At 50.8% G+C, this 23,414-nt stretch overlaps 1 protein-coding gene across 1 annotated transcript in view; it reads right to left on the bottom strand.

Moving 5' to 3' along the window:
• The window catches only part of GFRA2 (GDNF family receptor alpha 2), a 96,096-nt gene that overhangs the window by 62,867 nt on the left and 9,815 nt on the right, over window positions 1-23,414 (bottom strand). Inside the window, exon 3 of the mRNA XM_079926728.1 lies at window positions 21,759-21,842. Within this exon, the coding sequence (XP_079782854.1) occupies window positions 21,759-21,842 (84 nt within the window). The remainder of the gene's footprint in view (window positions 1-21,758; window positions 21,843-23,414) is intronic.

Raw genomic sequence — 23,414 nt, 5'->3', positions numbered from 1 at the left:
GCCAATAAAATGAACAACCTGGAAGAAACGGAAGAATTCTTAGAAAGGTATAACCTTACAAGACTGAACCAGGAAGAAATAGAAAATATGAACAGACCAATCACAAGTATTGAAATTGAAACTGTGATTAAAGATCTTCCAACAAACAAAAGTCCAGGACCAGATGGCTTCACAGGTGAATTCTATCAAACATTTAGAGAAGAGCTAACATCCATCCTTCGCAAACTCTTCCAAAAAATTACAGAGGAAGGAACACTCCCAAACTCATTCTATGAGGCCACCATCACCCTGATACCAAAACCAGACAAAGACACTACAAAAAAAGAAAATTACAGACCAATATCACTGATGAATATAGATGCAAATATCCTCAACAAAATACTACAAACAGAATCCAACAACACATTAAAAGGATCATACACCGTGATCAAGTGGGATTTATCCCAGGGATGCAAGGATTCTTCAATATAGGCAAATCAATCAACGTGATACACCATATTAACAAACTGAAGAATAAAAACCATATGATCATCTCAATAGATGCAGAAAAAGCTTTTGACAAAATTCAACACCCATTTATGATAAAAACTCTCCAGAAAGTGGACATAGAGGGAACCTACCTCAACATAATAAAGGCCATATATGACAAACCCACAGTAAACATCATTCTGAACAGTGAAAAACTGAAAGCATTTCCTCTAAGATCAGGAACAAGACAAGAATGTCCACTCTCACCACTATTATTCAACATAGTTTTGGAAGTCCTAGCAACAGCAATCAGAGAAGAAAAAGAAATTAAAGGAATCCAAATCTGAAAAGAAGAAGTAAAGCTGTCACTGTTTGCAGATGACATGATACTATACATAGAGAATCCTAAAGATGCCACCAGAAAACTACTAGGGCTAATCAGTGAATTTGGTAAAGTTGCAGGATACAAAATTAATACACAAAAATCTCTTGCATTCCTATACACTAATGATGAAAAACCTGAAAGAGAAATTAAGGAAACACTCCCATTTACCATTGCAAAAAAATACCTAGGAATAAACCTACCTAGGGAGACAAAAGACCTGTATGCAGAAAACTATAAGACACTGTTGAAAGAAATTAAAGATGATACAAACAGATGGAGAGAGATACCATGTTCTTGGATTGGAAGAATCAATATTGTGAAAATGACTATACTACCCAAAGCAATCTACAGATTCAATGCAATCCCTGTCAAATTACCAATGGCATTCTTTACAGAACTAGAGCAAAAAATCTTAAAATTTGTATGGAGACACAAAAGACCCTGAATAGCCAAAGCAGTCCTGAGGGAAAAAAACGGAGCTGGAGGAATCAGACTCCCTGACTTCACACACTATACTACAAAGCTACAGTAAACAAGACAATACGGTACTGGCACAAAAACAGAAAAATAGATCAATGAAACAGGATAGAAAGCCCAGAGATAAACCCACGCACCTATGGTCAACTAATCTATGACAAAGGAGGCAAGGATATACAATGGAGAAAAGACAGTCTCTTCAATAAGTGGTGCTGGGAAAACTGGACAGCTACATGTAAAAGAATGAAATTAGAACACTCCCTAACACCATACACAAAAATAAACTCAAAATGGATTAGAGACCTAACTGTAAGACCGGACACTATAAAACTCTTAGAGGAAAACATAGGAAGAACACTCTTTGACATAAATCACAGCAAGATATTTTTTGATCCACCTCCTAGAGTAATGGAAATAAAAACAAAAATAAACAAATGGGACCTAATGAAACTTAAAAGTTTTTGCAAAGCAAAGGAAACTACAAAGAAGACAAAAAGACAACCCTCAGAATGGGGGAAAATATTTGTAAATGAATCAACGGATAAAGGATTAATCTCCAAAATATATAAACAGCTCATGTAGCTCAATATTAAAAAAATAAACAACCCAATCCAAAAATGGGCAGAAGACCTAAATAGACATTTCTCCAAAGAAGACATGCAGATGGCCAAGAAGCACATGAAAATCTGCTCAACATCACTAATTATTAGAGAAATGCAAATCAAAACTACAATGAGGTATCACCTCACACCAGTTAGAATGGGCATCATCAGAAAATCTACAAACAACAAATGTTGGAGGGGGAATGGAGAAAAGGGAACCCTCTTGCACTGTTGGTGGGAATGTAAATTGACACAGCCACTATGGAGAACAGTATGGAGGTTCCTTAAAAAACTAAAAATAGAACTACCGTATGACCCAGCAATCCCACTACTTGGTATATACCCAGAGAAAAACCATAATTCAAAAAGACACATGCACCCCAATGTTCATTGCAGCACTATTTACAATAGCCAGGTCATGGAAGCAACCTAAATGCCCATCAACAGATGAATGGATAAAGAAGATGCGATATATATATATACAATGGAATATTACTCAGCCATAAAAAGGAACAAAATTGGGTCATTTGTAGAGATGTGGATGAATCTAGAGACTGTCATACAGAGTGAAGTAATTCAGAAAGAGGAAAAACAAATATCGTATATTAACGCATATATGTGGAACCAAGAAAAATGGTACAGATGAACCGGTTTGCAGGGCAGAAATAGAGACACAGATGTAGAGAAAAAAACGTATGGACACCAAGGGGGAAAATTGGCGGGGGAGCGGGGGTGGTGTGATGAGTTGGGAGATTGGGATTGACATACAGACACTAATAAGTATAAAATGGATAACTAATAAGAACCTGCTGTATAAAACAATAAGATTCTAAAATTCAAAAAATAAAAAAGAGTAGATTCATGTATATGTATAACTGATTCACTTTGCAGTACACCTGAAACTAACACAACACTGTAAATCAACTCTAATAAAAATTTTAAAAAAGGAAAGAAATTTTAGAATTGCATGTACGTGACTCATAACATACTTCCATTAGCCAGCACTGCCATATACGACCTCACTTCCTACTCATTCCCCCTATTCACTTACTCCCTTCCAGCCACACTGGCCTCCTTACTCTTCCTGGAGCATGCCAATCATGACCCGACCTCTGGGCCTTCGCACTTGCTGATTTCTGCCTGGAAAGCTCTCCCCCACCCCCATGACCACACAGCTCCTTTCCTCAACTTCTTTCAGGTCTCTGCTCAATGTTACCTTATCTGTGAGTCCTTCATGACCACCCTACATATAATAACAAGTCACTCCCTTCACCCCCTACTCTGATCTCTTTTCCCCAGATTACACATCACCATCTGCCATCGTATACACTTATTTAGTCATTTGTATTTTTCTACCAAATGTAAGCTCCATGAAAGCAGGGGTTTTTTCAGTTGTACTCACTGCTGATTCCATAGGTGCCAGTGTCTGGTACGTAGTGAATGCTGTATCTGTATTTGATGAGTGAAGAAATAAATGTATTTAGTACAGTATCTAGTTCATAATAAGTGTTCAAAAAATGTTGGCTAATATTATTAAGGAAGCCAAAAATGACATAGGGCCAGCAACATCAGTCAGTACAAGACCACGTGCAGTCAAGCATCAACGCGGGGTCCAGCCCGGAAGTGTTCAGAAGTGAAACTAGGAGGGCGATCATCGAAGACTGAACCATCACCCCAATCTCCTACCCAGACAACAACAGCCCTATGAAGGCAGAAAGAGAAAAGTTCCCTACCTTCTTGTAAAAATAAAAGGGGAATTAGGGCAGAAAGGGAATCAAGGTTCGTTTTCCTACCCATTCAATTAACAAATCTTTGAGGGTCCACCGTGTGCCAGGCACTTCCCCAGACACGTGGCTGGGGTCAAGGCTGAGGGGATGCTGATGTGCTGGGGAGGTCAGGGCACTGCCTGTAGGAGCCAAGGGGAAAGCATCCCGCCCAGACCAGGGGGTCCCAGAAGCAGCAACAGCTCTCCTGCAACCTACATGATGAGGGAGAGGAAGCAAAAAGAGTGGAAAGGGGGTCCCAGGCAGAGAGAAAAACAGCAAGGTCAGAGGCTGGAAGGAGCCCACAGCAATCCAGCGTGCCTGGAGATGCAGCCTGGAAGAGGGACCACCAGAGACAATGCTGGGGAGCCATGCAAGAGCTTTCAGCCATGGGGCAGGGTGGGGGGCGAGTCTCTGAGCAGCTGTCAAGCCACTCTGCCCGGGCCAGGCGAGGACGCAAGGACACCTGTCTACACGAAGGCTATTCTGGGCACCACTTCCATGGGAGGGCTCTCCCGGACCAGCCAGGGTGTTCTTTCCCATTCAGTGCACCTGTCAGGACGCTGGCTGGTGGAAGAGAAGAGTCAAGCAGCCTGGGGCTGAGGTGGAGGAGAGCAAGGACATGAGGGGCCCCAGAGAGGAGCAGGGTGACAACCGCCAATGAACAGCAGCTAATTTAGGCCCACGGCGGCTCTCAGGTTCCCAGGTGCACCTTCCCGCTCCCCTCGGTATGTTCCCGAGCTAACGTGGTGTAATTACAGCCTCAGCGGCTTCCATTTGGAACTTGAATAGTGAAAGCTTTTGCTAAGGGGGTGGGAAATGTAAACCCCTGGGCCAAAACTTGGTAAATTTCCTACGAAATACACACACACACACACACACACACACACACGCACGCACACACGCGCGCACGCACACACGCACACACAAAGGGTGGCGAAAGTAACAGCAGTTGCCTAGTTACCAGGAAGATGCCCCTTCTGATCCTCCCGGAGTGGGTAGAGAGACCAGTGGGCCGATGATGGGGTCCCGCTCCACCGTGGAGAAAGGCCCAGGACTGGCCTGCTCTGGCTCCCCCAGTAAGTGAGGAAGCCCGTGCTGGGGCAGGCAGACCTGGGACAGCCTCTTCCCAGCCCATCCACTGCCTCTGCATCTGCACTAAGGCGCCTCTCCCTCAGGTCCAGAAGCCTTTGTTATCCTTTTCAAGAGACCCCACTGGGGAGGAAGAAGGATGTGCTGGATTGCAAACACGAGCCCAGTGTGGGCCGCAGCCCCTGAACTAAAATATCCAAACAGCAGGGAGGGAGGTCCCTGCTAGCCCACCACCACCCTGCCCCATCCCTACACAGACCACACAGGACCTTTGAGGGATTCGGGAGCAAGGAATTCCTCCCAGGCCTGGGCCAGCCCGCTCTCCAGGCCTGCTGAGAAGAGCGCAGATGGGCCAAGGAGTAAATGGGAACGGCTGCTCGAAGGAGAGGGAGGTGGGATTTAACCGTGCTTGGCACTTCCCAAAACCTCCGTGGACTCATCCTCCCAGCTCCAGCCCCTGGGGACCAGGAGGGACCAGCTGTAGAGGGACTGCCTCACCCCAGCCAAGCTTCACCCACCTCCCCCCTTCCCTCCTGGGGTGCCGCCCCAAGACAATGACCATCTGTCTTTAAATCTTCAAAATGATATCCTTGAATATTTTCCTTTATAGAGCTAGGTTTACCAAACCGCAGTCACCCGGGTACCAGCTATATCGTTTTGGCCATGTTACCAGTACCACCTGTGCCGATATTTAATTAATTTTTTCTTTAAATCCCTTAATTCTTATATTAAATGAAATGTTTAAATTTCTTCAACAGACTCACTTTTTAAATTTTTCAATACCTACCTAGATTTGTCCTGGATGATAACATCCATGTTAGTTCTGAATTTTTCCAAGACGTGTTAAAATGCACTACTATTCAAATATCTATTCCTATGCCCATTTCCCATTCTGGCAATGGTGTACATGCCCTTGAAGGGAAGTAACTGATTTAGACGTGAAGTTCTTAAACTTTGGTGCATTTGTGACTCGCTCGAACTGCCTGTTACCCACAGATGCTCAGTCCCACCCAGACCCTCCCAGTCGAGAGCTCTGTGGCTGGCACCCAGGAATCTGGATTTCACAAGCTCCCCATGATTCTGAGGGTGCCTTCCAAAGCTGGAGAACCAGAGGCTCAGAGGAGAAGCAGAGGTGCCCCTGGCCTGGTCCCCCAACACGCACACACCCCATCCAGCCCACAATCAATCGACCAACCCATCCTCAGCAGAAGGGAGTTAATGGGCCTCTGCTGTCACCAGAGCAGGTCCCCTGGGGGCTTCACTACCCCACCGCCCGCCCCGAACTGAAAGGCCCATCAAGGTAGACCTTCCAACCACAGAGCAGGCCTTTCCCTGGAGGAGCAAAAATAAGATGCTTACCTTTCCACAAAGCTTCCAAAGCAATAGGACTTGAATTTTTCATCTCTTCCTTCTGGCCTTCCAGGAAACTGCCACGCTTGTCGCTTGTCCCTAATCCTGCTTCTGGCCATGTCCACCCTCAAGCTGACCCTGGGCCCCTAGGCCATGCTCTGCAGCTTGGCCACTAAAGTGGAAGTCAGAAACCTGGGCCCTAATTCTGTCTCTATCTCTCCCAAGTGTGTGAAACCCCCAACAAAGACTGACCCTCTCTGGGTCTCATTTCCTCACCTGAAAAATGACAAGTTGGTTTTTTTTTTAATAAATTTATTTATTTTATTTATTTATTTTTGGCTACGTTGGGTCTTCGTTGCTGTGCACGGGCTTTCTCTAGTTGTGGCGAGCGGGGGCTACTCTTCATTGTGGTGCGCGGGCTTCTCATTGCAGTGGCTTGTCTTGTTGCAGAGCACAGGCTCTAGGCACGCGGGCTTCAGTAGTTGTGGCACGTGGGCTCAGTAGTTGTGGCATGCGGGCTCTAGAGCACAGGCTCAGTAGTTGTGGCACACGGGCTTAGTTGCTCCACGGCACGTGGGATCTTCCTGGACCAGGGCTCAAACCCGTGTCCCCTGCATTGGCAGGCGAATTCTTAACCACTGCGCCACCAGGGAAGCCCAAAATGACAGGTTTTGAACTATACGGCTTTCTAGGAAGTTCTGTGACTCTCCTGTCTACTCCCATCCCCCCACACGCCACTGCAGGACTCTGCGAGCTGGAGGGAATAAGGGAGCTCCCCTGTCCCACCCTGCAAACTCAACAGCGCATGTGCACACCTCAACACGCACACACACACCAGGGCTCATGAGGCACAGCTCCACATCCCGGTAGGTCAAACAGCTGTCAGCCAACGGCTGTTTTCACGTGCTGACCACATGCCCCAGAAATCCAGCCGTGAGCTGAAAAGACGGAGTCCCTGCTCTCCAGAGGCCTTTATTCTATTGAGAGGAAGACTGGTAATAAACACACAAACAGATAAATAAGGCAATGTAAAGCGCTATGAAGAAAATCAAATAAGCAGAATTCAGAAGAGAACGCGGGATGAGGGAGGGCCTGTCCTAGGAGGTGACATCCAAGCTGAGAAAGGATGAAGGGCAGAAGTGAAACATGCAAATAAAAAAATCCAAGGTAAGGGAATCCCAAGCAAAAGGAAGAGCAGGTACAGAGGTCCTGAGACAGACATGAGCTCGGTGTGTTTATAGGCAAAAGGAAGGGAAAGTGGCTGGAGTTTCCAAAACAAAATGAAAGGAAGAGGAAGAGGAAGCCAGAGGGACAGTCAGCAGAGATCATGTGGGACCTTGCAGAGCAGGGTAAGAACTTCAGATTTTATTCTAAGATGCAAAGCATTTAGAGGGTTTTAAGGATGGGAGTCACCCGACCTCATGTACTTTGGCTGACAGATGGAAGACCGAGTTCCCATGAAGGGGAGGGGGCTAAAAAGGAGACCAGTTACAGGCTGTTGCCGTAGCAGGCTTGGGGAGAATGGTGACTGCAGAGATGTCAAAAAACGAGCGTATTGTGCATATAATTTAGAGATAAAGCCAACAGGATGGGCTGGATACTGAAAGGGAAGAAGGAGAGAAATCACGGAAAACGCCTAGGTTTTTGGCCTGAGCACCCAGCGGATGGTGGAATCATTCGGTGAAACAGGAAAAACTTAGAGAGAAGAAGGAGGGGCAGAACAGAATGTTTTCAACTGAAGTTTGAGATGCCTGTGAGATGTCCACATGGACATGTTGAAAGGCAAGAGGATAAATGAGTCTGGAGTTCAGAAAAGAGGTCTGAGCTAGTGATAAAACTGAGCATGACTGACATTGGAGGCTATTTAAAGCCACATAACTACATGAGGTAGCTGAGGTTGAGGATGACAATGAAGAAGAGGAAGTGGGTCAGGACAGAGCTCCAGGTGCCATCGTTTAGTGGAGATTGGGGAGGAGCGGACCATGACGTGATGGACAATCTGGAGATGCTGGTGTCATGGAAACCAAGACAAGAGTTTCAAAAAGGAGGACAGTCAACTGAGTCCAGATAATTAGGGGCACAAGGGTGAGCAGAGAGGCACTCAACAATGAGATGTAGACTAAACAAACTCTAAACAGGGCTGGATGAAAGGCGGGAAGGGTGAGGAGGAAGAGGGAGGGTCAAGGAGAAGAGATTCCACGTGGGGGCCCCCGTCTCCCCTGCTGGGTTGCAGCCACCCTGACCATTACCTCCATGCTTCTTGCCCTGTGGGGCCACCCATGACCAGCCCTCCCTCAAGATTCATTAACTTTTACAACAGTCAATTACTGAGCACCCACTACATGTGGAACACTGCTGGAGAAATGAACAAAACTGACAAAACTCCTCTCTTCCTAGAGCTTACATTCCCCTGTGAACATGAGATTATAATCAAGGTAACAAACAGAAACTTTCCCTTTGGCCTGAGGCTTACCCTGCAGGCTTCACGAGCATCCCTGCCCATCCTACTTGGGGCTGCGCTGGTGATTAAGAGCAGGGACTCCCAGCCATGTCTGGGGAGTTAGAGGACCCGGCCGGGGCACTGACTAGCAGAGCAAGCGTGCACAGGTAATACAACCTCTTTCAGCCTCATTTTACTCATCTGCAAAATGAAGATACAACACCCACCCTGCCTACACACAGGACTGCACTAAAGATTACACGGGATAATGTGGACACAAATGCCACAAGCGGTTTCCAGCCTATAGCACATGTGCAATAAATGTTTGTTTAAGAATGTGGTCCCTGCTGTTGGTGGGAATGTAAATTGGTGCAGCCACTGTGGAAAATAGTATGGAGGTTTCTCAAAAAATTAAAAATAGAACTACCATATGATCCAGCAATTCCACTCCTGGGTATACATCCAAAAAAAAAGTAAAAACGCTAATTCGAAAAGATATATGTACCAATGTTCATAGCAGCATTGTTTATAATTGCCAAGATATGGAAGCAACCTAAGTGTCCATCGACATGAGTGGCTAAAGAAGACGTGGTGTGTGTGTGTGTGTGTGTGTGTGTGTGTGTGTGTGTGTGTGTATACACATACATACATACAATGGAATACTACTCAGCCATAAAAAAGAATGAAATTTTGCCATTTACAGTAACATGGATGGACTTGGAGGACATTAAGCCAAGTGAAATAAGTCAGACAGAGAAAGACAAACACTGTATAATATCACTTATATGTGGAATCTTAAAAATACAGCAAGCTATGAATATAACAAATAAGAAGCAGACTCACAGATATAGGGAACAAACTAGTGGTTATGGGGGGGAGGGGCAGTAGAAGGATAGGGGAGTGAGAGGTACAAACTGTTGTGTATAAGATAGGCTCAAGGGCTTCCCTGGTGGCGCAGTGGTTGAGAGTCCACCTGCCGATGCAGGGGACATGGGTTCGTGCCCCGGTCCGGGTAGATCCCACATGCCGCGGAGCGGCTGGGCCCGTGAGCCATGGCCATTGAGCCTGCGCATCCGGAGCCTGTGCTCCGCAACGGGAGAGGCCACAACAGTGAGAGGCCCATGTACCGCAAAAAAAAAAAAAAGATAGGCTCAAGAATGTATTGTACAACATGGGGAATATAGCCAATATTATATAATAACTGTAAATGGAAAGTAACCTTTAAAATTTGTACAAAAATATTTTTTTAAAAGAATGTGTTCCCTGGCTAGAAAAACCCTCCCCTCCATCTCTCCGTTTTCACGCGCCCTGCTAGAACTGGCCTGTCTCATGTGCCTGTCACTCCAGCCACACGCATCACATACCAAGAGCCAAAAGGGTTCCCAGTCTCCCTGTCGGTGAGCAAGAGAAGGGCTTCAGAGATCCCTCTGCTTACCCAAGAAGCCTAAGAGAGCAGGACCTCAAAGATCTTTCTCACTTCTGGGCCCCCACACCACCAGGAGCTGTGGCTGGTGTCCGGGAGCCCCACGCCATCCAGCATGAAGTGAAAGCTCAACTTCCCCGAGAGATGACCGACCAAGCCCAAAATGCCCTCCTGCCTGGGCTCTGCTGTCACTCCAGGCCCATGGGCCCAGTGGGAGCCCAGCCCTTACCCCACTGCTCCGGCGCCCGCCCTCCTCAAACCGGTCCCAGCAGTCTTAGTTCAGGCTCCCTAACGTCCTCAACTTTCTGTCAGAACTTTCCCCTCACCTCCACCCCACATAGCACGCGGCCACCCCAGCGCTCTCCGGAGCCCCTGCATTTTTGGAAGCAGGCCAAAAACCCACCAATTTGATGACTGGCAAATTCACGGCAGATCAATTCAAAAAAAATCAGTTGCTGGGCTTCCCTGGTGGCGCAGTGGTTGAGAGTCTGCCTGCCGATGCAGGGGACACGGGTTCGTGCCCCGGTCCGGGAAGATCCCACATGCCGCGGAGCGGCTGGGCCCGTGAGCCATGGCCGCTGAGCCTGCGCGTCTGGAGCCTGTGGTCCGCAACGGGAGAGGCCACAACAGTGAGAGGCCCGCGTACCGCAAAAAAAAAAAAAAAAAAAAAATCAATTGCTTTTGAATATCATTTTATATTTTGACAAATTTTAAGCACTGTCAGAATTTTCTCCAATTCCGCAAAAGGCATATGCGTCTTGATTTTGTGTTTCTAGCGATTAAAAATTAAAACTTCTTTCAGTATTTCACGTTTGAAGCGACTCTGTTAGCCACTTTTGAAGGCTCTCTGTCCTTTTAAATATAGTCTTGGCGTGATTTCTTTTTTTTTATATTTAAGATTTTTACCATTCTCATACCAATTCCCACAATGGCTTATCAGCTTTAATTCTGAATTTATAACAATTAAAAACCAAAATTGAGGCATTTCATATTGATGTGGTTCACCTTAATCCTTCGTCAGCCTTTTTTTTGTGTGTGATGAATAAAGGTAAGACTGGAAGCACCAATCGTAAGTTAAATTTTTTTACTGATTATGAAATATACTTTATTGCTCTAAGAAGTCTACATCAACTCCTGATGCTTAAATTCCAGAAAACTGCGTATATCTTAAAACACAGCAGTGAAGACCATTCGCAAGAATCTTCAGAAGCCATGAAAACCATATTCAAATGTGAATTTCTAAAAGTTTTACAAATGATGAAAGGAATCAAGTTTTGGCAGATTCATAAATCCGGTAAAATCAGAGATTTGGTCATTTAGCACACTGATTTGGGAAGAAGTGAGCATTGGGCAGCTCCGGGCCCAGAGGTGGTGGGAGTCCTGCTTCCTCCGCAGGGTCATTTCCGGGCCATTTCTCCTCCTGTGGGACTCCTGACACCAGTCCACCCCCTACTCCTTGGCACTGTCATCTACGGACCCCATCGTTCCCCGCTGCCCTCTCTCAAGAATGATCTCCCATTGAGCTCACTGTCCTCCCTTCCTCCTCTTCCCAAGCATCCCGCCCAGGGGCTCCCCTTCCACACTCGTCTCCCTGCCTGTGGAGCTCCCCTCCCCCCCACCCCGCCACTTGGCTCCCCTTTCCTCACTGGCCCTGGTCTCAGCCCCCTTTACTAGCGCTTCCTCTCTGCGTGAAGAGCCCCAGCCTCCCTCTCTGTCTATATGCTCCCTAGGTGACCTCATGGTTCCACGGCTGTACATACCATCTATATGCTAACGATTCTCAACCTATATATCAACCTGACCTCTCCCAGCGCTCCAGACTTACATCCGACTGCCTACCTGGCATTTCCAGGTGGAGGTCTAACTAGCATCTCAACACCCACGTGGTTGAAAGAGAACACTGGAGCTCAGCTCCCACCCCCAACCTGCTCCTTCCCTCATCTTCTCCATCCTAGTAAACAGTGGCACCATTGTGTTCAAGCCTAAATTAGCAGAGTCATCCTTAACTCCAGCCCCACAACAGATCCCAGCTCCTCGCGTCCTCTCCTCTCCTGCCGTCGTAGGACATGGACCACTGTCACAGTTCTTAGCCACTCTCCCAGCCCCTGATCCGCTCCCCCACAGCACAAGAGCAATCTTTTCCAAAGCATAAATCACACAGTGCTACTCTAGTATCTAAAACCCTCAAAGGTTTCTCATTACTCTTAAAAAGAAACCCAAACTCCTTAAGCGGCCTGCAGCATCTCAGGGATCTGGCCCCTGCCTTCCTCTGTGGCCACCTCCCAAATCACCTCCACCTCATCACTGTCCCAGCCTGTGGCCTTCCCTAAGCCCTCCACCACCCGCATCCCCACCTAAGGGCCTTTCCCCAGCTGTTCCCTCTGCCATTCCCAGGCCTTCCCAGGGCTGGATACTTCCCGGGAGTCATCCTTTGGCATTTCCAATCCACAGTAGCCACCAGGCACCTCTGCCCATCATGCTATTTTAATCCTTGCTTAGCATTCATCACTATCTTACTTTTTATTTTTGAGTAGTTGTTGGCTTGTGTGGTTTTTCTGTCTTAGGCTAATCGAACGTAAGCTCCACTAGAGCAAAAAGACTCCTCTGTCTTGTCCACTGAGGTATCCTCAGCACCTAGATCAGGGGATGGCATGCACCGGATGCCTCGTGAATCTGAGGCATGGACTCACACACACGCCGTTTCTGCAGAGAGAGGACCTAAGCGTCCAGAGTCCAATGACATAACCTCCAGGCTGCAGGAGGCCGAGAAACACACACATAAGGTTCAGTCTGCTAATTTTTGTTGCTCAGGAGAAGGATGGCCTTCCATCCCTCAGGATTCACCCCGACCACTGTTCCCAGGGCTTCCCAAAGAGGTCAGAAAGAGGCCGAGGGCAGCGCTTGTTCCCCAAGGGAAGGGCCACATACACCCCACTTCCCCACTCAGGCCTCTCCATCCCTGCCTCCTTCCCCTCCTTCCCTCTCCACATGCAGAAGGAGGCCACTGCCAAAACCCATAAACACACATCACCCGACACACACAGACACACACACACACACACACACACACACATCCATCACCCCACACACACATACATCACCCCCCACACACATATAACACTCCACACACACACACCACACACATACATCACCCCACACACACATATAACACTCCACACACACACACCACACACCACACACACACACACCACACACATACACACACCACACACATACACACACCACACACACACACCACCCCACACACACACCACCCCACACACACATATAACACTCCACACACACACACACCACACACACACACACCACACACACACACACATCACCACACACACACATATAACACTCCACACACACACACCACACACATACACACACCACACACACACACATCACACACACACACCACCCCACACACACATATAACACTCCACACACACACCACACACATACACACACCACACACACAACACACACACACATACATACCACCCATGTGTGTACCACACACACTTATACTCCCCACCTACACACTACACACACATACACACTTGACCCCATTCAGATCTGTTCCTTTCTCTACACACTCATGTGCTTAAAAGAACACATTGACAGAAAGAGAAAAATAAATACCGTATGCTAACACATATATATGGAATCTAAAAAAAAAAAAAAGGTTTTGAAGAACCTAGGGGCAGGACAGGAATAAAGACACAGACGTAGAGAATGGACTTCAGGACACAGGGAGGGGGAAGGGTAAGCTGGGATGAAGTGAGAGAGTGGCACGGACATATATACACTACCAAACGTAAAATAGATAGCTGGTGGGAAGCAGCCCCATAGCACAGGGAGATCAGCTCAGTGCTTTGTGACCACCTAGAGGGGTGGGGATAGGGAGGGTGGGAGGGAGACGGAAGAGGGAGGGGATATGGGGATATATGTATACGTATAGCTGATTCACTTTGTTATACAGCAGAAACCAGCACACCATTGTAAAGCAATTATACTCCAATAAAGGTGTTAAAAAAAAAAAAGAACATGTTGACAGATCGGTTGGGAGGAGCATTCCCAGAACAGTTACTCAAATCCTACCTTCCACCCAGATAAATAAGGTGAGCATGGCTCAGGGTAAGCCCGAGGAGCATGCCTGGGGCAGGGCCAGGGTTGGGTGGGGCCGGGGTGGGGCGGGCGGACCAGAGCCCTGCAGAGCCACCTCAGGAGCCAGGAAAGAGCTGGCAGACCCAGCCCAGAACTGCCCACACACACACACAGACCCCCGCTGCTGGCAGAGCCTGTCTATCCGCCCAAGGGGAAGCAAGTAGGTGCCCTTAGAAGATGCTATTTTTTTTCTCTTTTTCTTTTTTTTTTTTTACATCTTTATTGGAGTATAATTGCTTTACAATGGTGTGTTATTTTCTGCTTTATAACAAAGTGAATCAGTTATACGTATACATATGTTCCCATATCTCTTCCCACGCAAGAGGGAAGATGCTATTTGAAGGGAACCAGAAATACCTTTCCCCCCCAAGACCTCACCCCAACCGTGGCACCTCAACTTCTACCATTAAAAAGCCTCTCTTTGGGGTTAAATTTTGTTCTCTCCGGGTTGTTGTTTTTTTTAATCGCAATTTCTTCCTTGGACATGAAGACAACCAAACATGAAGCCACCGACACCCTGCTCACGCCTTCTGCGAGCAAATCCTTCTCCTGGCTGGGGGAGCCTGGGGAGGGGGGCACGGAGAAGAGGAAATGAAAGGGAAGAGGGGAAGCGCTTGGCGCCCCTGATGGAGTAACTGGCATCCTCCTGTGGGTCCCAACTGCTGACCAGCGCGGCCAGGGTCACGGGTCACCTGGCCCGCCCTCCCCACTTCTCCCTGTTCCCATAGTCCCTCCTCCTGCCCCACACCCTCTCCTGGGCCATCAGACAGTTCCTCCCTGAAAGGGGGGGATGTAAGAGGTGACAGAGCTGCAGCTAAGGCCCAATTTTCATTGACACTCAGAGTCTCTGACAGCTGTTAGAAGAAGAATGTGATTTTGAAATTTAAATAACATGCTTCTGCATTCAGCTCAAGGAGACAACCTGAGGGTAAGCAGTTTATCGCCCAAGCCACCATGCAGGTGGCAGGGAGACAGGCTGCCTGCTTCCTCCTCTCCTCCCATGCCCTCTGTCCCCAAAGCTCCACCGCCTCCTCACAGGGGCCGCCTCAGAGTCGAGTCTCTGAGAGGCACCAGCCGACCTGCTGGACCTTGCTTGCCATCTTCTGCTCAGCAACCCCAGGGAAGGAGGGGCTGGGGGCACAAAAGCTCGGCAGCCCCTCAGCGGAGCCAGGGAAGGGAGGGGGGCTCCCTGGGCATCCAGCGGAGTTAGGCCAAGCCCGACCCTCTCCCGGCCCCTACATGGCCACTCAGGCAACCTTCACAGGGGACTGAGTCTTGAGCCCGGGGCTAAGTTCCTCCCCACAGACCCAGCCCCAGAGCCAGGCTGTCACACTGAGCTCTGCCCCGGAGACTTCCTGGGCAGGAGTCCCAAGGAAGGAGATCCCAGAGACGCCCATCTCTCATCTGCCACAAGGTGTCTAGTCACTGTCATCTGAGCCCACCAGGCCCAGAAGGTATGCGGTTCCTGCTGAGCCTGGCCAGGCCTCCGAGCCATGATGCTATGATGCTGCCGGGAATGTCATTCCCAGATCCCACTCTCTCCTCTTCTGAGACTCTGCTGATTTCCCCCAGGCACCGCCTATTGCTGCCTCCCTTGAGCTCTCAGGGTTACTCTACCACCATTGACAAACCACCCAGTGGGCGTCTAAGTGGTGTCCGCCTGCCCCACAAGCCAGTAAGGACACGGTCTGGTGCCTCTCAAAGCAGCATCTTACGTAGCGTCTGCACCACACGGAGATCCGGCCCCAGCTCCACCTCTTCCACGAAGCCCTCGTGAGCTTTCCTTTCCTTCTCTAAGCCTCAGGGCCACCTGACAGGCGGCGCACACGGGACGCCTCAGACTTGCCTGGACCTCTTAGCCACCCTCCCTTGTGCAGCGCTAACAGCTCACACTAAACCACTAGCTCCCCCAGCCCCTGACAGCATCACCTGTGGCCACCACCTAGGGTGCTCCTGGGCTCCGGCGCCCTGTGGGGAGCCGTGCACACGTCATCACCCATCCTTACAGGGCTCCATTTTACAGATGAGAAAAATGAGGTTCAGAGTCAAATGACCCACCCTGTGGTCAACCAGCTGGTAGGGCAGGACCAGGATTCGAACTAGGACCAGCAGGCCTCCAAGTCCACAACCGCCCTCTAGTCCCGGATCCTCCATGGATGGGGTCAGGAGCACAGCACAGCACTAGACACCCAGGGGAACACAGAGAGAGGCGTGGGTGCAGTGACACAGAGACCAACGCCCACAATCAGAGGGTGAGCGCTGTAATAAGAGCCAAGTGCAAGGGCACAGAGTGGGAGGGTAGTATCCCTCAGGGGCCATCTGCAAGGCTTCTTGGCAGGGGTAGGGTTCCCTCCTCTCCTGAGCCCCCAAAAAGGGGACCACTGGAGCCTCCAACTAGAACATCCCCGGGCCTCTCCTGGCTCCATCCAAGCAAGATGACCCACCCCAGAGGCTTGTGGCCAGCTGAGGCTGTCGCCACCCATCGCTTCTTCCTCCAACCCACAAAAGGCCCGAGCCCAGGCCTCTCGCCAGCCTCCCTGTGTCCCCACCCAGTCACAATGCAGCTAAGGCCACAGAGGCTCAGCAGTAGCCCCAGGGACCTACTGTTCCCTGCAAATCGCCCCGTCACCTCCCACTGCAGCCCCCACCCAGCACTAGCATGGGTGGAAGGCAGCCTCACGTCACCAAAAGCCATGCAACCATCTCCCGGATGCAGGCTCCAGGCCGGCCCTAGCCCAGCCGGCCAATGGCCTTTGGAGAAATCACTCCACTGTCAGTTCTAAGAAGCTACGTGTTTTAGTGCAACGTGCCAGGCACCGGACCAGGCACCTACCTGCACGTTCTCATTTAGTCCTCACAAAACCCGGGCAGGTAGGTTTTGCTATCAGTCCCGTGTTGTGTAAGAAGAAACCCGGGCTCAGAGGTGAGGCCCCTGCCTGAGGTACGCACTGAGCAGGGCTAGAAGCAGGACTGAATCCCGGTCTAGTCCATCCCTTCCCTTGGGGCCTCAGTTTCCCTTTTTGTCAGGTAAGGGGTGAGCTTAGATGATCTCCAAGTCCCCCTCCAGCTATAGAAAAGACAAGACATGTTTGCATAAAATACGCTCCACACCCATGTATCTCCAATGCCTGCGTCGGATGCCCAGGGCCCCGGGGGCCCCCAGCCTCACCAGAAATGCAGAGGCCGCGCTCGCTGACAGCCCGGCCCACACCACCTGCCTGTCGCTTCTCCCAGTCCCTGAGGCACAGCCCAGCGGCGACGGAAACCACTCTCTGGCCCTCCCAGGCCTTTCATCCTCACTCTGATGGTCTCACCCCACGTGGATGGAGCAGTTCCCTTCCCTCACTGCCCGCATCACCCCTCACAACCTCTCTCTGCCTGAACCATCTCTTCTTTCCCTAAGAAGCCTTTCTCTCCTCTCTCCACTTTGTTCCATCCTCTCCTGCCTCCCAGATGGGACCAGCTGGGATTCAGTATTCACGGGGTCCCAGGCGCTCGGGGAGGGAGGGACTCCACCCAAGGGACCCCTCTAGAGAAGCGTCCTCGGCAGAGGGGATGGCTGTCACTTTGCCTACATCCATCCTCATGGTCTCCTCTGTATCGACCAGACCAGTAGCCATCCCCTTCTCATTTTACAAATGTCGGCACTATAGCTCAAAAAGGCCCGACAAGGCCTCCAGAAACACTCCGTGTCCTGTTTCCAAGGGCAGTTTAAATTGCTAGAAACAGGACAAACCTCATTAACAAACTTCATTTCTTCTCCGTGAAATCTCCCTTCCCATCTATAACTCTAGGGCAGGACATCTGGATCCCTCCAACAGCCCTGTCCCCACTGTTCAGGCCAGAGTCAGACTGCTCCCCTCCCGGCCTTGGACTTGGGCTTAACTGGACACCAGGAATCCCAGACCCAGTCACTGATCCCAGCGCCTGTCTCTGAACTGAGCAGACAAGAGGGGAGGACTTGCCCTTCCCCCAGGGCCTCAGCATCAGAGAGTGTTGGGGGAGTCCCAGCAGCTTTCTTTGCCAACAGAATCCCAGCTGGGCTTTCGAAGAAGCCCAACAGAGAGAGCAGGCCAGCAGGAAAGAAGAAAACACATTCCAGGAGGCCTCGAATTCTCAGACGGTAGCAACTCGGCCCCAAAGATACAAGAGCACCTTCTCCAAGTCCCTGGGCCCCGACTGGGGGAAGCGCGACCTAAAGGAGCCTCCATGGCCCACAACGCAGCCTCTCCACACAGAGATGGCGGTGGGGGGGGGGGGGACATCATACAGCCACATGTAAGTTTGTAGAAGTGGGGAGGGACTCCGTACAATCCTGCAGGGCAGATTGCTATCATCCTGGAGCATCAGTGAGGGATCTGGGGTCCCCCAGACCAGGCTTTCCCAGGCAGCGAGCCGCAGGTGGGCAGGTGATACATGCGCCCAGATATTGACCCCTCAGCCCGCAGGGCAGCCAGGCAAGGGCCTGTGACCACCAGAGCTCCAAGCTGCTCTGCTCTTCCTAGATACCAAACAACACTGCCGTTGTCTGTGCGCCTCAATGGGGAAAAGGCTGCTCTGAGCCCACCTCCTCCTTCTTCAGAAAAGAAATGTAAGGTCCGGAGCAGGGAAGTGACCTGCCCAAGACCACCAGCTCATCTGTGGCAGAGAATGAGCTGGAATCAGGGTCCCGGCTCCCCATCCAGCCTTCTTTCAGCTGCGTGCTCCCCACCATGGCTCACTTGGTTTCTTGTGGCTGGGCCAGGGCCTCCCCACCCAGCTATGGACCAGAGTTTCCCCAGATAGAGCCGCCCGTGCAGCAACTCGAGGGCTGCTCTGGGTGGAGCGGGGTCAGCAGGGGCAATGAGGGGGAGCCTTGCCCTCACTGTGGGGAGTGGTCCCCAGAGCCCAGAGATCTACAGTCATGTGGGGCCCAGTTCCATCTGAGCAGCAGGTAAAGAATGCTGATTCAGTGAGCTGCAGACCAGTAATCTCCTCATTTGTCTTGTCAACATCCTTGTCCCACAGAGTCTCAAGTCCATTACGGAAAGATTTTCTGCCGGGAAGATACTTAGTGTCAGTCCAGGAAGCAGCAGGGGCCTGAGCTCGGGTGCTGACCTCTGACCTTAACCTTCAGGGGGCAAAAGCCAAAGCCATTTCTTCACTGGAGGTAAACCCAGTGGCTCCCGCCCAGGCAGTAGCACCTGAGCCCACGGTAGGGTGGGAAACGGGTATGTCGGGCCGCTGGGATTTCCCCATCACAGCGTCCTCGCACAAACCATCTCCTCAATCTGCTGGAGCCCCCTAGCACTGTCTCAAGAGGAGTAGCCCAAAACTAACCAGGAAATGTGAGAATCAGAATGTCTGTGCTAGGAGGGGCCTCAGTCAGTCCATCACCCAGTTCAGCCCTGTGGGATGGGCAAGGCTTGTCACTGCACCATCACAGCGCCACAGGCAGAGGCAGGATGGGAACCTCGGCCATCACCCCACTGTGGGGTATGATGATGAGAGCCCAGGGCAGGCCACTTAATGCACAGACCATCTTCGAAGTCACCATACCATCCACCACTAACCCTGCCCACCACCAGGGCCCAAGGTATGTCCAGATGGTCACCCTTTGGCCAGTGCCTCCCTTCTCATGGGGCCCAGGATTTCTCCCACCAGTACATGTGTATCATCCTATCTCAATCCCTTAGAGCATGCTTTCTCAATGGGAGAGGAGGGTATCACCCCCAGGGGAGCAAAAACGGGCTCCTGGGTAGGCAAAAAAAAGGTAGATACCACAATGGTTTGTGGCCCTCCAAAACTCAACCCTACCTGACAAAACTTTAATACTTGGCATTTACTATGGACTAAATTGTGTCCCCTCCCCAAACTTATATGCTGAAGCCCTAAACCCCCGATGTGACTGTATTTGAAGATAGGGCTTTTAGGAGGTAATTAAGGTTAAATGAGGTCATAAGGGTGGGGCCATAATCCAGTAGGACTAGTGTCCTTATAAGAAGAGGAAGAGACCTTTCTCTCTCTCTCTGTCTCTCTGTCTCTCTCTCTGTCTCTCTCTCTCTCCACCCCCCTCTCTCTTCTCTCTCTTCTCTCTATCTCCCCACTCCAATCCCCCACTTCCTTCCCACCCATTCCCACCCCTACCCTGTGAGGACACAGTGAGAAGGCTGATGTCTGCAAACCAGGAAGAGAGCCCTCACCAGAAACCAAACCTGCCAGACCTTGATCTTGGACTTCCAGCCTCCAGAACCGTGAGATAATAGACTTCTGTCATTTAAGCCATCCAGTCTACGGTCTTTTGTTATGGCAGCCCAAGCAGACTAAGACAGTATTTCTCTAGTTAGAGAGAATTAACTTTTCTCCTTAGAGGGGCAACAATGAAAACAAGAAAAAGTTTGAGAAACATTGTCCTAGAGAGTTCTTCATTTGAAAGGGCTTAGGGTCTCACTGGAGAATCTTTCATTTCACAGTCTAGAGTAGTTCTTCCCAACTGGCAGCAGCTGTGCCCCCAGGGGATATTTGGCAGTGTCTGGAGACACACTGGGTTGTCACATCTTGGGGGACTGCTACTAGTGTCCAGTAGGTAGAGGCCAGGGATGCTGCTAAACATCTTACAGTGCACAGGACGGCTCCTGCCACGGAGAGAATTACCCAGGTCAATGTCGATAATGTTGCTGTTGAGAAACCCTGGCTTAGAGCAAAAGAAACTTCGGAAGGTGTTACATATTGCCACAAAGTGCCTGGAAGCCTGAGGCCTGGGGCCCGCGAACAAGCCCACCCTGGCCCCCTTTAAGCAGCACTGGTGACTCCAGGAAGCTCATCCCAGCCCCAAGAGTTCCCCAAACTGGAAGGTCCTCCCTAGTGCCCGAGCAGGGGCAGGCTGCCCTGGGTCACCTGGGTCACCCAAAGGCCAGAGGGAACAAGGCCAAGAAGAAAGAACCAAAAAACTCACTGGGCTCCTATACACAGACCACAGCAAGCAAAGCTAGAGCTCAAATGGGTCTTCTCACTCCCCAGGCAGGCCAAGGCAGGAGTGGCCAGAGAGCAGAGGCTCTCCTCAACGGGATTCAAGAAGCAGAGCCCCCAGGGGAGAGGGGAATTTCAGAGCAGAATGGACGATGATGATAGGAACGCCGACAACCACGGCTAATGGCTCCCACGCACTCGGCAGCATGCTGAGCCCTGGACAGCCATTGGTTCACTCTGACCTCATGACCATCCAACGAGGTAGGTACTCTCCCCTCTGCACCAGAGAGGAAACTGAGGCATAGAGAGGTCGAGTAACTTGCCCAGAGTAGAACAGCTGGAAAGGACCCAGCCAGGCAGGACAGGTGACGAAATGGGAGAGCAATACCACGTTTCAGATTCAAGATCTCCTGCACGGCAAGCTCATTCTAGGCAATTCCCTAAATGCTTTATGCCACACACAACCTTGTGGGTGGGTGTTACGGTTCCCTCTTTACAGATGAAGACCCCAGGCTCAGAGGCGCTCAGGGACCTGCTGGCAAGCCGACACCTGAGCCAAGCCCCGAGGCCTGATCCACCACCCACGGGGACCAGAGCAGGTCTGGCGAGGCCCCAGCATGAGCCCACTCACCTGAGAAGATTGAAGCAAGCCTGAAGATGTCCGAGAGGCGGGCGGTCACTGGCTCGTAGGGTGAGGCTTCATAAAACTCCTCACCTAGAAGAGAGAACCGTGTCAGGCCCAGGCTCACATCCTGCCCAAAGTGCTGCACAGGGCAGGTTAGGAATGAAATGCTGCACATTTCACATGAGCAAGGTACTTCTCTCCAACCAGAGCAGGTCAGAACTGCCTAATACATCTCCCTCGTGACCTCTCTGCATGTCCCGGCCTCTTCTAAGGACTTCCGAATGCTTCTGGAAAGAAGGCACAGGGGAGCTGGAACCCTGTGGAAGGCCAGGTACAAATCCCAGGATCTGAAGCCAAAGGACCCTCCACAGTCATTGAGTACAACTTCCTCATTTCACAGGGGAGGGCTCTGAGGTGGCCCAGAGAGGCGAAGCAACCTGCCTGAGATCACACAGCTACTCATGGCAGAGCTTGAGCTGGACTCCAGCCTCACACCAGCATTCTCTCCCATCACACCAGGCTGGCTCTGCCCAGACTTAAGGGGACAGGATTTCCCCTTTGCTTCCCACCATGCCACCAGGAGAATCTGACTGGCTGAAGGCCTGCTGGGTGGAGGCCTGACTGTGGCTCCTGTCTTGACTGACTCCCGACCCGTCTTCCCCTCCACCTGCTGCTTCTCAGCCCTCTCCTCCAGGCTCCGGGGTGCACCAGAGGCTCGGGGAACAGACAAGCAAGCGAGTGACAGGAGATAAATGACACAAGGCTGCCCTGGAGACCCACCACCACCTCAGCGGGACTCCAGCCTCCTCTGCCAATGCCTCGGCAGCAAAGGAAATATCCTCTTGAGACATGACGGCGAGGAGAAATCAATGGATAATCACTCAGACTGTGTGTGTGTGTGTGTGTGTGTGTGTGTGTGTGTGTGTGTTGAGCGGGCGGGGGAGACAGATGATGACCACAGCCTCACACACTGATTTCCCATCCACCCGGGGCCCAGTGCCATGGGCAAGTACCCCCACCTAAAGAGCAGCACGTGGGGCAGCACCCCTGGGGGCCACCTGCAGGAAGGAGCCGGCCCCCAGAAGAGGAGCCTTGGAATTTGCTTGCAAGGGGCTCGTTCAGCCAGGCCCCCAAAGTCACCCACAGGCTAGCCCTCAAGGCTTAACCAGCCCTCCGCTGGTCCACGGACCAGGCACCTGTCTGCTATACCAGGCAGACCCCCCAGAGAAGGGTACAGACCCCCCAGAGGACGTGGAGGAAGAGCACGCCCCCTGGAGAAGCAGCCCCGCCCTTCACTGTACCTCACAGGAGCACCTTGGGCCCTGCCACACCCAGCACACAGGGTACCTTACGCACAGGGGGTGCCCACTGGTACCGGCCAACGGACCTAATCCAAAGGTTACCCTTTCCTTCAGGCCTGTCTCCAATCCCATCTACCCCCGGGGCATGCAGGGTCCTGGCAGGCCTGCATGATCTCAGCATCCTCCACTCTACCCACCGGCACTGGAGAAACTCCCTGTGGTGGGGTTACCAGCCATGCTCTCTGCTGCAGCCAAACAGCACAAGCGTTTAGGAAGCACTTTTGCAATAAAGATGATGTTGTATTGTGCTGCCTTCGTGCCAGCACTATTAGAAGCGCTTCAGATGTACTAACTCATTTAA

Source organism: Stenella coeruleoalba (assembly GCF_951394435.1).
Source record: "Stenella coeruleoalba genome assembly, chromosome: 7".
Lineage (NCBI taxonomy): Eukaryota > Metazoa > Chordata > Mammalia > Artiodactyla > Delphinidae > Stenella > Stenella coeruleoalba.
This window is presented reverse-complemented; position numbering and strand designations above follow the sequence as displayed.